This window comes from Nomascus leucogenys, chromosome 1a (assembly GCF_006542625.1).
Source record: "Nomascus leucogenys isolate Asia chromosome 1a, Asia_NLE_v1, whole genome shotgun sequence".
In the NCBI taxonomy this organism is placed as follows: Eukaryota; Metazoa; Chordata; class Mammalia; order Primates; family Hylobatidae; genus Nomascus; species Nomascus leucogenys.
Genome location: NC_044381.1, coordinates 25,609,223 through 25,622,279, shown reverse-complemented (window position 1 = coordinate 25,622,279; position 13,057 = coordinate 25,609,223). Strand labels below are relative to the sequence as shown.

The following is a 13,057-nucleotide window of genomic DNA, read 5'->3' as shown; positions in this document are numbered from 1 at the left end:
AACCATCTCAATGCATAGTCTACACCTTCTCTTAGGATACTTACAAAGCTATTTGTACTTGTCTTACCCCTTCCCGCAAATTTCTATATTGTAAAATTCTTGCAGACAAAGATTTTATCTTACTCATCTTTAGATTTATGGTGCTTGGCATATAAAAGGCACCTGTAACAACTGCTGAAAAAAATGAATGAATGAAAAATACATCTAGCATGCAGGATCAGAGATCTGAGTGCTTGTGAAATATGCACAGGGTAAATTTGCTAAATTTATGACATTTGCTAATTGCAAAATTTGAGTATTGATAGAATCACATTCCCAACAGAGTATTTCATCACAAGCAACCCTTCATAGTGAGTGTTGGACTTAAAATTTAACACTGAAGCAATCTACACTTTAGATTGTGTATCACACAGATAATTCAAACTAAACACAAAACATTGCTCGAGTCTCTCACACCACTATACTCTAGGGCAAGATTGCCTGTTAATAAGAACATGTGCACTACTGTGATGCCAAGAAAATATCTGAGAAATCTGTGATTCATTATCTACTTTCATTCATAAATTAATCTATTTACAAGGAAATCAACTGCTCCTTCTTTCTTCAATCTCAGCCATATCCACCCTCCTTCATCATCTTTACTACCAAAGCTTTGTTCATGACTTCCAGATTTGTATTATCACTGCTGTATTATATTGTAAGCCATGTTAAATACTTTTTTGACATAGTCTGGGCCTAAGAAATAAATAATGCTAGAGACATGTCCCAGGGCTCTCTGTCTCTCCATTTTGCAATCCACCTGCTGTAAGAGATTGTGTACACACACTTCCTGTGCTGTCCCACTTCTGTCAGTCTTGGCCATTCTTGCCCAAATAAGCTCCTCTGTTTGAAGCACACCAACAACCCATTTAAGGTTCATAGAGTGGCCACCCACCAATTTTAGACCAGGAATTTGTGCAAGGGTGAAAAGCTTTTACTTGCCAGATGGATCTACTCCTGTTTTCATTGAATCTACACCCCAATAAGTTTTCTAAATCACTGTGTCTGTAAATCAGCTGTCCTCAGAGGTAAGAACTGTGTACATGTGAATGGCTCCAGCAGTCAGGCTCAGGTCCCAAGAACCTCTAGGTGGGGGTCTACCTCTCTGTTCTTCACTCTGAAGAAGCATTTTGGGGAGGAATTTTCCAGAGGTGAGTTTGGTGGAAGAGTGGGGAAAACAGAGTGAACTAGTGATAGTGACAGAGGCATAGAATCCAGACTGGCTAGAATGAGAGTCAACAGGCCTGGAAATAAATGTCAAGTATTGTGAGTGCTAGATGGGAAGGATATTTTGGCCAACTAGGAGGGAAAGAAGGGATGAGATATCCTGGCCCATTCTGGAACAAATTCATACTCCTGGTGATTATGTAGCTTCCATATCTTGCAAAACTTTATGGGAAAGCCATTATATAAGATTTACTTTGATTTTAAAAAAAGTTCTTACAGCTTGAAACCACACAGAAATTAACTGCTGCAGTTCCATTCTCGCCTGAGTTGACAGTTCCAAGATGCGTTCTCTGTGCTCATGGCTGGTGTAGGCAGAATCAGTAAAGTCCTCTGTACGCTCCAAGATGACTTCCAATGTCACAGAAAGGTTCTCTTTGGACTGAAAATAAAGATTCTCCCGAAGAGCTTCAATATTCATCTGAGAACAGAAAGGACATCCATCCATCCACGTGAGTCAATATTCCCACCTGACCAAAATGGGCTGTAATTTCTAACAGTGCCCAGGAAAACACTAGCATTTTCTTTTCCCAAGCTGAGGGGAAATACAGCCACCAATGATATCTATATTCGCCACTAACCCAGGAGGACACATTGCTCAAAAGCCTTCAATATCCATGTAAAGCACCATTCCTAGAGTAATTAATACAATGACATTCCTATGAGATCAGTGAATACTAAGGCAGAAAGAGCATCATCCTGTAGCCACCAGTAGGAAAAATGAACCAGCCTCCAGGTAAAAGATTTGCATCTGAGAAAATGCCTAGGCAAAGTCCTGGAAGATAAGTTACACCCAAATATGAAATGTGCTGAGCCCAGGGGGAAGGATGGTGTGGAAGATGTGGGGTGTGAGAAGGACTGGGGAAGGCATCCATTTTTCCTTCGTTAATTCAGCAAAGACTCTCCTAGTCACCTAACTGGTCTCCCTACGTTTTATTTAAAGTCCCCAACAGCACCTTACTGACCCAAACATCCTCTACCAGAGGGTCTGTATAATCTAAAATGTAAACCGCCTGATACTGCCACCTCCCTGTAATAGCTCCTCACCATCTATAGAGAATCAAGCCCAAACGTCTATGGTATAGCACAAAATCCTCTATGGCCTGTCTTTATATACTTCTCTAACAGTCTATCTCACCCCCTGAACCCCCAACAACCTTTCACTTCAGCCACCCTGTTTGGAGTTCCTTGACTATGTGATGAACACATGCTCACGTGTGCAGTCTTTCTCTCTCAGCTTTCTATGATGCATCATGCCACTTCAACCCTGTAAAACACTACAGTCCATGAAATATGTCACACAGACAACTTGGGCCAAGAGGCAACAAGTGGTAATGATCACGATTATGGTCACAATGAATGTGATAATAAGGATAGTTTACATTTGTTTAACACTTCAAAGTCCTTTCACAAATGTTATTTTAATTAATCCTTATGTGTGACTCATTTTAACATGATCCATGAAAATATCAAAGTTTGGGAAAGTCAAGACGCCATAGGAGAGTCCTTGCTTCCCCTCCTGCTCTTGGCCCAAGTTGTGTCAGGTGATCACTCCATCCTAGGTAGACAGAAACTTGTATTTAAGCTAGGAAAGAATATGGATAATAGTAAGGTATGGAATTTACAATGGGGATCTTCTCAGATAATTAAATTTGAGAATTTAAACAGAATTAAAACATAAAAATCAGTTATATTGGCCTCATACCATTTATGTTAAGGTTTTTTATTTTCCCTTTAGAGAGAAAAGAGAGAAAATATACATGTTTTTAGATAGCAACTTAGTGGAGTTTTGTGGGTTTTTTTTAAAGAGGCTATTTACTGATATGGTTTCATAACATTTGTCCGTATATTCATTGTACCAAATACAGCAAAGTATCCAGTTTCCCTCCATAGATTATACTCTCCATCAGAAAAAAAGTAAGATGCCAAAGAGATAATCACAGACGGTGAGACTGAGCCTATTTATAACAGCTCTGCCTCCAGCACACCTGATGGTGAGAGGGCAGCAGCCAGAGCTGTCGGCAACAGCCACAGGCAGAGCACTGCCCCTCCTTCACCTGCACCAGAAATGCAGCAGCAAGTGGCGAAAGATGTCTCTCACCTGACTTGTTTCCCTAATTATCCTTTAACAACACATCTCCTCCCTCAGCATTTATAAAAAGGGAAGATTAGAAAAATAATCTCTAAGATCCCTTTCAGCAATAAAATTTCTAAGAGAAGGTTTGGTCCCTACAGCTTCTTTCCCCTCAGGAAGCCTCAGTGGTAGGACTGGCATCATATAAACAAACCCAGAGGTGTAAAGTGAAAGGTCATGGACTTTGGGATTAGAGAATCCTGGGCCTAAAGAAGGGTTCTGCCACTTACTAGCTCTCCTCCTCAAAAAAAAACAAAAAACAAAAAAACAGTATATAATTATATCCACCTAAAAGGCAGGTAGGGATTAAATAAAATATTTATTAAGAGCAAAAAGAGATAATACTTTCCATTACTGTCTTTTCACCCCATGTTCCTACTTAGACCTTCACACAATTAGAAATCAAAGTCCAGGGCCAGGCGTGGTGGCTCACGCCTGTAATCCCAGCACTTTGGGAGGCCAAGGTGGGCGGATCACCTGAGGTCAGGAGTTCAAGACCAGCCTGGCCAACATGGCGAAACCCCATCTCTATTAAAAGTACAAAAATTGGCCAGCTGTGGTGGTGGGTGCCTGTAATCCCAGCTACTCAAGAGGCTGAGGCAGGAGAATCACTTGAACCCAGAAGGCAGAGGTTGCAGTGAGCCAAGATCGTGCCACCACACTCCAGCCCAAGAAACAAGAGCGAGACTCCATCTCAAAAATAAATAAATAAATAAATCAAAGTGCAGTAAAATGGAAAGAATGCCATTCTCATCACAGCCCTGTCTGTTAGAGAAGTGGGAACCTTTAGCATTTGGATAACTTCTCAGGGCCTTAGTTTTCTGATCTGTTAAAGGAGGGCATTGTACTAGATGACTTCTTAGGGCCCTCCCAACTCAGACACTGCTCTTACCCAGAAAGCATCTTCACCATGTCTATGACTTCTGATGAGAAGTCAGACTTCCTGGAGTCACACTGCCTAGTTTCAAATCCCAACTCTGGTACTTAGTAGCCAGCAAGTTAATCTCCTTTCTGTTTCTCAAGCTCTTCAACAGTGTAATGGAAATAATAGCAATAGTTCTTTGAGGATTATATAAGTTCATATATTTAAAGCACTCAGAAAAGGGCTGGCACAGAGTAAGGACTCAATAACTGTTAGTGTGTATTACTGTTTATTTTTAAATTTTAATTATTACTAATACTATTACTATAGTCTCAAAGTATCAACCCTCTAACACAGAGAAAAGCAGGAATTCTAGCAGAAATGATTTGCTGCTCACCATCATCCTATGTATGGTACTGCTCAAAAATATATGGCACTGCTCAAAAAACAGGAAGGGAACATTCTTTTAAACAGGGGGCTACAGCTAAACCATACAGCTAAACAGAGCCAGAGTAGCTACTATAACCAAAGACCACCATTCTTTGTAAATAACACCTCTAATGTAAATATTACTGAGCAACAAGTTTGTACAGAGTGGCATTGCTTTAAATAGATATATTTGCTTTTGTGAAGCATTGTTGTAAAACATTACACAAAAATATAGATACTATACATAACGATGCTCCTTTAAAATGGAAAGAAAAGACTGAGTGCAGTGGCTCATGCCTGTGATCCCAGCACTTTGGGAGGCCCAGGCGAGTAGATCACCTGAAGTCAGGAGTTTGAGACCAGCCTGGCCAACATGGTGAAACCCCATCTCTACCAAAAATACAAAAATCAGCCAGGCATGGTAGCACATGCCTGTAGTACCAGCTATTTGGAAGGCTGAGGCACAAGAATCGCTTGAACCCAGGAGGTGGAGGTTGCAGTGAGCCGAGATCACACCACTGCACTCCAGCCTGGGCAACAGAGCGAGACTCTATCTCAAAAAATTAAAATAAAATAAAATAGAAAGAGAAAAATAAAAATATACTCTCTTTATTCTTACCTTGAATTCCTTAATTCCAGTAAAAATACTGATAGATGAAATGTCAGTCTCTCCATTCGGTTTACAGTCAGTCACAATTTCAATGACCTTACCCAATGCCACTTTCATGCGGTCAAACACTCCTTCTTTGTTTTTATGGGCTGATTCGCAGTTAGGATGCCTCAGACATGTCTTCAAAACAATTGAAAATTTTTATTTTAATATTTGATTTATGTCATAACGCACAAAAATCTTACAGAGAACATGTCATGCTAAGAAAAATGGTTCTTTACCAAAATCTCCTGGGTCCCTGGCTCACTCAGCTGCTTCTCCTCACTAAAGTGGAAGCAGGATGAGTAAAAAGCGATAGCAAGGTTAAATAAAAAATGCAGAGTGCAAAACTATACCTTTATACTTCAATAGTAAGTTTACTTAAAAATTTTTTGGGAAAAAATCTCTTTTCATCATGATTAAAACTGTTTTAAATGTTGCCTTACACATGCAAGAAATGAAAAAGAATGAAGAAAAATGAAATGAACAGAAGTGAAATATGATCATGGATGCATCTTGACTTTTAAAAAACGATGTAAATAAAAAACTCAAGGGCCTAGACAAAATAGAGCCTTCTGAGTGGGTTCCACGAAGTCTGTTTTTGTGGCTTCACTGATTCTAGCACAGGGTAAATACTCTCAGAAGAAAAGGTTATTCCAAACAAACTGCTAAAGAGACATTTTACTCATTCATTCTAGAATTGAACCAATTTGCTGGCCAACTGCTGTTTGGAAATACTCTTGATTGATAATTTTGTTAAAAGTGGAAAAAGGGATTAAAGGGTGAATTTGCAGAATAAACTAAGGGCTGACTTCTTACTCCGCTGTATTTAACAGATCTTAACTTGTCTAGCTTTTCCTACAGCACATGTGCTGGCTCCTCAATGAGACTGGCAAAACCCTGCAGGCAGCGACCATGTGTGACAGGCCTTAATTCACAGTACCTAATACACCATGTTCTGCTGAGCTGTTCAATCAAAGCTGACTCATAAATTAATTATTATTTGGAGTTGGGGAAGAAAGTTAGCATTCTTATAAATAATAACTGAGATTTAACTATTCAGGCCTATGTTCTAAGTTACCACTTTGATCTTTTTTAAAATGTAAATTATGTAAGTTAAATGCATTTAGTCAGGTGTTCTAATTATTAATTTATCACACAGTAAAACCAAAATTGTCTTACCTTTGAAGCTGTGAGAAGCATCATCGTACACTTTTCAAGAACTGCCCTAGCTGCTGCCATTTTTGCCTTTTTCTTTTCATCTTTCAAATCCTAAATATGAAATAAAATCACGGAGGAGTCTAAGACCATGTAAACAACCCAATTTCTTAAAAAAGTATTTATTCAACACTAATACTCAAAAATTCAGTAATATTGTTAAGTGAAATAAAAAACAGGATAAAGTTTTACAAACTGTCACTGCTTCAATATGAATACATCAACACAATATGAGTAGAAAGAAAAAGCTACTCTTAGTAAGGGCTAGAGAGCCAGGAACTGAGACACAGGTAGAGGCTGCACATGGTTGACATTCTGGTGTTCTGTCACACCTGACATTCTCACGCCAAGTGCACACACTGCATCTTAACCAGAAATACCCAGCCTATGTCTTACTTAATTAAAAGTAAATTGTCTACTGAGCATCTATTGACTATTATTTCCTTCAAAACAGACACTTAAAAGTCAATTCTTTAAGGAGCCTTGTCTAATTAATCCCATCTAACTGCTATGCATCTCAAATTGGGGTTCGTTTGTCTTAATCTTAATCAATATGCTGCTCTGAAATATTCTTAAGATGTTTCTTGGGTAGATAATTTTCCTCAACAAGATTGAAAAGGAACACCTAAGAAAGCACTGTGTATTGAATTTGTTTTGGTGGGGGGTGGCTTCTCCTCACAGAGCCCTCAATAGAATGTGTGCTATTATATGAGGTAGCCAAAGTTTGCTGATCAAATCTACAACAAAATACTCTGTTAATAATTTGGTTATTATATCTAAATCAGAGGTGGGCAATACTTTCAATTAAAGCCCAGATAAACATTTGAGGCCTTCTGAGCTATACAGTCTCCATCACAGCTACTTAATTCTGTCATTGTAGTATGAAAGCAAACAGAGACAATACACAAATAAATAAGAACAGCTGTGTTCCAAGAAAACTTTATTTATGGAGATTGAAATTTGAATTACATAAAAATTTTTCCCTGTCACGTTAGCCTTTTTTATTTGTAAGTTAGGTTAAAGGCCCTTTCTTACAAACAAGAAAAACCTAAAGTTTAAGAATGATTTGCCTTTGAAAGTAAATTTGCTTGAATAAATTAGAATGGATTCAGAAGTTAGTCCTACACAGTAATATCACTCTCACTCACTTGCATCCCAGTATAGATATAATAAGAGATAGAGATGGCATTACAAATAGTGTATGACAAAGTGCATATAACCCCAAAGCTAACGCAGATCACATCCCAAAGAGCTGTGTCCTATATGTGAGTATCATCCATCATGGGTACCTATCAGATAAAGGTTGAGGTTGCTTATAAAATTTCCACCCATTCCTCTTGTCTTTAACATTTTGGACAGGACTCCTTTCCACAGGACCCACACCTGTGGGTCCAGCTGACAATGCATCAAGTGTGTATGCTATACCTGACACTTAAAAGCCACATATGACCCCATATGCTGTATGGTGATAACAAGCAACAGAAAAAGATGGCATCTCAACCTGGAAAGGGCTGGTCCACAGGACAAAACAGAGGTGTCCATAAAACCCAGATGGTCCATGAAGCACTAAGTGAAGCATCCCAATACTTCCAGAAGTATTTTCTCAGACTTGGGTAAGGCTGTCACCACTGCCACTTTCTTTTCCTTTTGAGACACAGTCTCCCTCTCTTGCCCAGGCTGGAGCGCAGTGGCATGATCTCAGCTCACTGCAGCCTCTGCTTCCTGGGCTCAAGCAATTCTTGTGCCTCAGCCTCCTAAGTAGCTGGGATTACACGCATGTGCCACCACACCCAGCTAATTTCTGTATTTCTAAAAGAGATGGGGTTTTGTCATGTTGGCCAGGCTGGTCTCAAACTCCTGACCTCAGGTGATCCACCCACCTCAGCCTCCCAAAGTGCTGGGATTACAGGCATGAGCCACCATGCCCAGCCTCACCACTTCCACTTTCTACCACCTTGGTCCAGGTCACCATCATCTCTCAATAGATTACTGTAATAGCCTCTTGAGTGGTCTACCTGCCTCTGCCCTTGTCTCCATGCAAACTATTCTCAACATGGCAGCTAGAGTGATACAGTTAAAATGTAAGTCAGAAAATGTCATTCTCCTACACAAAACCTCCAATGGCTCCCCATTTTACTTAAAGCCAAAGTCCTTTACAGTTTGGCCTGCCCACTACCTCTCTGATTTCATCTTATTACCCTCCCCCTTTGCTCACTTTGATCCATCCACTGGCCCTCGTGTTCTTTGAACACACCATGCATGTTTCTGTTTTATTGTCTATCTCCTCCCACCCCTACTAAAACATAAGCTCCATGAGTGCAGAGGTTTTTGTCACTTTTATTTACTGTTGAATCCTCAACACCTAGTGTAGTATTTGGTTAACAGTAAGCAGCTGATGAATATTTGCTGAGAAAACTGAGAATGCACCTGACCTATAGCTCTTTGCAGGATATTCTGACTATTCTAAAGGAGAAAGCATTTGAACCCTGGATGCATATCCCAAAAAAATGACCCAGGAGTAGCACTTATCAAACACAAAGACAATAAAAAGGCTGCCAGTAAGTTTCAGGGGTCCCAAATTTAATGAGCTAAATTGTTAAAAATTTATTTAAAAATAAATTTTTAAATGTTGGATCACAATATTACAAGAATTGAGAAAAATAAAATGTTCTCCATGCCAAATTTCTAATTACAAATCAAAATGATGGTGAAAGTTTTTCAGTTATGTCCAGAAGCTGAAGAGGATCCTGTAGGAAGTGTAACTGAAGGATGGCAGCTTTAGAACCTATGACTCATGCCACGCTTGCTCAAGTGATCAAGAAAATGCTAGATGATAAGCTATTATTATTATAAAAATACTCAGGCTAATAATTATCATTGGGGAGAATGAGGAGAAGAAGGAAGATTAAGAGAAGAGAAGGAAAAGAAAGAAAATTTGTTTTATAAAGAACAATACTGGCAGACAGAAAATGAAACAATAAGGTACCTGCCTATAAAATCACCATTGGTATTAGAAACCAATGCCATTATTTCAGCCTTCCACTCTCCAGACCAATACCCATCTTTCAACTCCAGCTGCAACTGGGAAAGTTCATATCAAAAACTGTGAGAATAGCCTATGGGACTACACCCAGAACCATCCCAAGAAATGGTCAATTATTATATATATTTAACCTGCCAACAAGACAGACTCCTACACAAATACCCCAACAAGGAAAAGTCAATCCTACACATAATATGATCTTCCATCTCCCAAAACTGAGGAGCTTACTGTCTGAATTGGGGAACAGACCCATAAGGAACTAATATCGGCTGGGCACGGTGACTCACGCCTGTAATCCCAGCACTTTGGGAAGCTGAGGTGGGCAGATCACCTGAGATTAGGAGTTCGAGACCAGCCTGGCCAACATGGTGAAATCCTGTCTCTACTAAAAATACAAAAAGTTAGCTGGGCGTGGTGGTGCATGCCTGTAGTCCCAGCTACTCGGGAGGCTGAGGCAGGAGAATCACTTGAACCCAGGAGGTGGAGGTTGCAGTGAGCCGTGATCACGACACTGCACTCCAGCCTGGGTGACAGAGCGAGACTCCATCTCAAAAAAGATAAAATAAAATAAAATAAAAAACAAATATCATGTTGTAGTTTGAGAACTACAGGCTTTAGAATCAGATATAACTGAGTTCGATCTGCTAGCATAGTGACCTTGGGAAAGTTTATCCTTGTCTCAGGTTCAGTTTCCCTATATGTAAAACAGTAGTAACAATACCTACCTCATAGGGATGTTTTGAGAATTAAATGAGATCATGTATATTAAGTACCTAACACATAGGCAGTTCAAATAAATAATGGCTTGGGTTATTACTATTAATCTAATATGGTAAGCATAACAAATATCTAACAAGATACTATAAGAATACACATGATGACTCAATTTTATATGCTTGAGCCCTAGTAGAGGAATCAAATGGAAAGCTTCATAAAAGAGAAAGTAACCAAATAAAAAGAAGAAGTACTTGAGTTGAGCCCTGAAGGCAAGTATGACCTTTCCCAGTATGTGAGGTGGGAACAAAATTAACTGTTATAAATGTACAAAAAAAGACATACAGATCTACTTACTTTATCCTGACTTATCTATGAAAGGCTTTCAAGACCAAGGCTATAGACGTAATAAGCAAAGAAACCAATCCAAACAATCCTGAAGATCATACCTCCATCCAAACTAAAATGTATGTATTTATCTGAAGATTGTAAAATGTGATGAGTACATACATTTTGTCTATCTCCACTCAGATGTGCAAACTCCACCATTTCATTTCCAAATTGACTGAATATTTGGACAAACTCTTGAAAGCTATTCACTTTCTCTAGTCTTTCCATAGTTGCAAGAACCTGCAAAACAGATAATATTTCATTATTTGGTGATAGCAATTCAAGAGACTGAGATTGTCAAGGCTGAGTAGACAGAAAAAAAGGAAAATTCTGAATTCTAGGTGAAAGCTGAGAAGGCAGAGCCAGATAGAAGACACAGAAGGGGATGCTCAGAGAAGTAGAAGTCGATTCAAGGCACAGAATTATTAGGGGAATGATTTGTTTATACGATGAGATTTTGAGCTACTTGAAAAGGAAAAGGAAAAAGAATAAAAGAAATGACTACATATACAAAGGAAGGGATCATTTATGCAGCCAAGTCTAGAAGGTGGGAATGGGCAGGACTACAGTAATCAAATCTTCAGAGAACTGGGAAGGGGTGAGGATGAAAGCCAGCACACACAAGCTTTAAGTTTCAGTGAACCAGGAGGACAGGAACCCTAACATTCTCAGGAAAGCAGAAGGAACCTCATCATCTGCAGAGCATAGAGTCGAAAGGGAAGTGTGGGACTTTAAGAGTAGGAAAATTAGTCTGGCTCAGTCAGAAATGGGCCATCGGGGTGAATAAAGAGTGTGAATCTGTGGTAGAGCCAATGACTAAAATGTTATGTGTTTTCTTGATGTAAGAAATAAAGTAAATAAATGTGAAACATATTTTCAAATACTTTTCTTTAAAATAACATTACTAGATTGTTCTAGTCAGAACAAGATAGGTTAAAAAAAACACAGATATCCTGTGTTTACTTATTTTTCCTGAGAATATGATGAATATTTGGCATGTTAATCTCCCCTGGCAGCTCAGGAAGTTCAGGCGACTAACACAGATAAGGCACATTGCCACCACTGTGAGAACCTTCATCTTTCAAAGAGGGGAAGGTTGTTTCTATTTCTCCAGCGCTGCCAGATCCACCTCTCCAATTTCTGATTCATTCAACACTTATCAGGTGGTTTTATCCTCAAATCCTACTAGGACAACTCCTTCCCCGGCCAACTGCTCTCCTCTTTGCCTAGCGAATCATCCAGAGCAAGAAGTGATCGTACATACCCTGGATTCCCAGATGATCATGGAGCGTGACCATCATCTGAGAGATTAACTTCTGGACTGGAAGAGTTTAAATCCATTCTGTAAGTTTTGAGATTATTCAGTAACATTTAGGGACTCTGCATACAGAAATTTTGTAGCTGTGGATAATTGTCATTTCCACTGATTTAACTGTGTCTTAAGTTATATATTGTTAGTCTCTGATTTGGGAGGGAAAAAAGTACTGAAGAATTCAGTATTTTTATCAACTAGGTTTCTGCTACATATATTATCATGGTGCTCGCCTTTTCTTTCCAAATGTTGTACACATTTAAAGCTTTTACCAATAAGCCTCAACAAGTGGATAATGATTCTCTAAGAGGAGACATTACTTGCATTCAAAAGTTTAGGCACAGCATACCCATCATTTAAGAATTACACATATAGAAGAAACACTACTTTTAAACTACAGACAGAGTTATAAACAATTATAATAGACAAGCATTGCCAAATTACTTACAATTAACCTAAAAACAACTTTTTTTTTTAAGCAATGGTTAGACAGGCATAGCCCCGGGAGGAACCCAGGGCCACAAGTGCATTCAATGTATAGATGATCAGTGTGTCAATGTATCCTGCAATGCACATTAATTCCCACAGCTAGCTGCATTCTTCATCAACACATGAGCCGAGTGATCCACCACTAAGAGTCATAAAAAGCACTTTGAACAACACAGAAAGACAAAAATACAGCAACATCAGAAAGGTAAGTACCTTATTTCTTGATGTTATTATCTGTTTAATGACTACTCGGTCTGCCAGCAACAACACCTTTGTCACTGAAGAAAGAAGTAATCTTGCAGCCTTTACCACTCCTGTTTTGTCTGTAAAAATTGTGATCTGCCCATCAGATTCCAGATGGTTCAAGTTGGTTATGTCTGTAAGTGCTGCAATTGTTTCTCCTAACAAGAAAGGTGAGGGGAGAAAGTTAAACGGGCATACAAATTAAAATCTAGACTTCTCTCTGACCTTGAAGGTAAGGCACAATGAGGAGAAACTCAGCTTTGGAGTCTTACTTCAGGAACAAGAAACAGTTTCACCTTGACGACTGTAGG

The 13,057-nt window shown here is 39.1% G+C and overlaps 1 protein-coding gene and 1 pseudogene across 3 annotated transcripts in view; both read right to left on the bottom strand.

Moving 5' to 3' along the window:
- Nucleotides 1-13,057, bottom strand: part of CTNNAL1 (catenin alpha like 1) — a 71,157-nt gene that overhangs the window by 36,304 nt on the left and 21,796 nt on the right. For all 3 annotated transcript variants that reach the window (XM_003260334.3, XM_030824448.1, XM_030824304.1), the window contains exons 3-7: nucleotides 12,717-12,904; nucleotides 10,823-10,942; nucleotides 6,520-6,609; nucleotides 5,308-5,478; nucleotides 1,484-1,684 (exon numbers count right to left, since the gene is read on the bottom strand). In XM_003260334.3, coding sequence (XP_003260382.1) covers nucleotides 1,484-1,684; nucleotides 5,308-5,478; nucleotides 6,520-6,609; nucleotides 10,823-10,942; nucleotides 12,717-12,904 — 770 coding nt within the window. The remainder of the gene's footprint in view (nucleotides 1-1,483; nucleotides 1,685-5,307; nucleotides 5,479-6,519; nucleotides 6,610-10,822; nucleotides 10,943-12,716; nucleotides 12,905-13,057) is intronic.
- LOC115836092 lies at nucleotides 12,494-12,654 on the bottom strand (annotated as a pseudogene).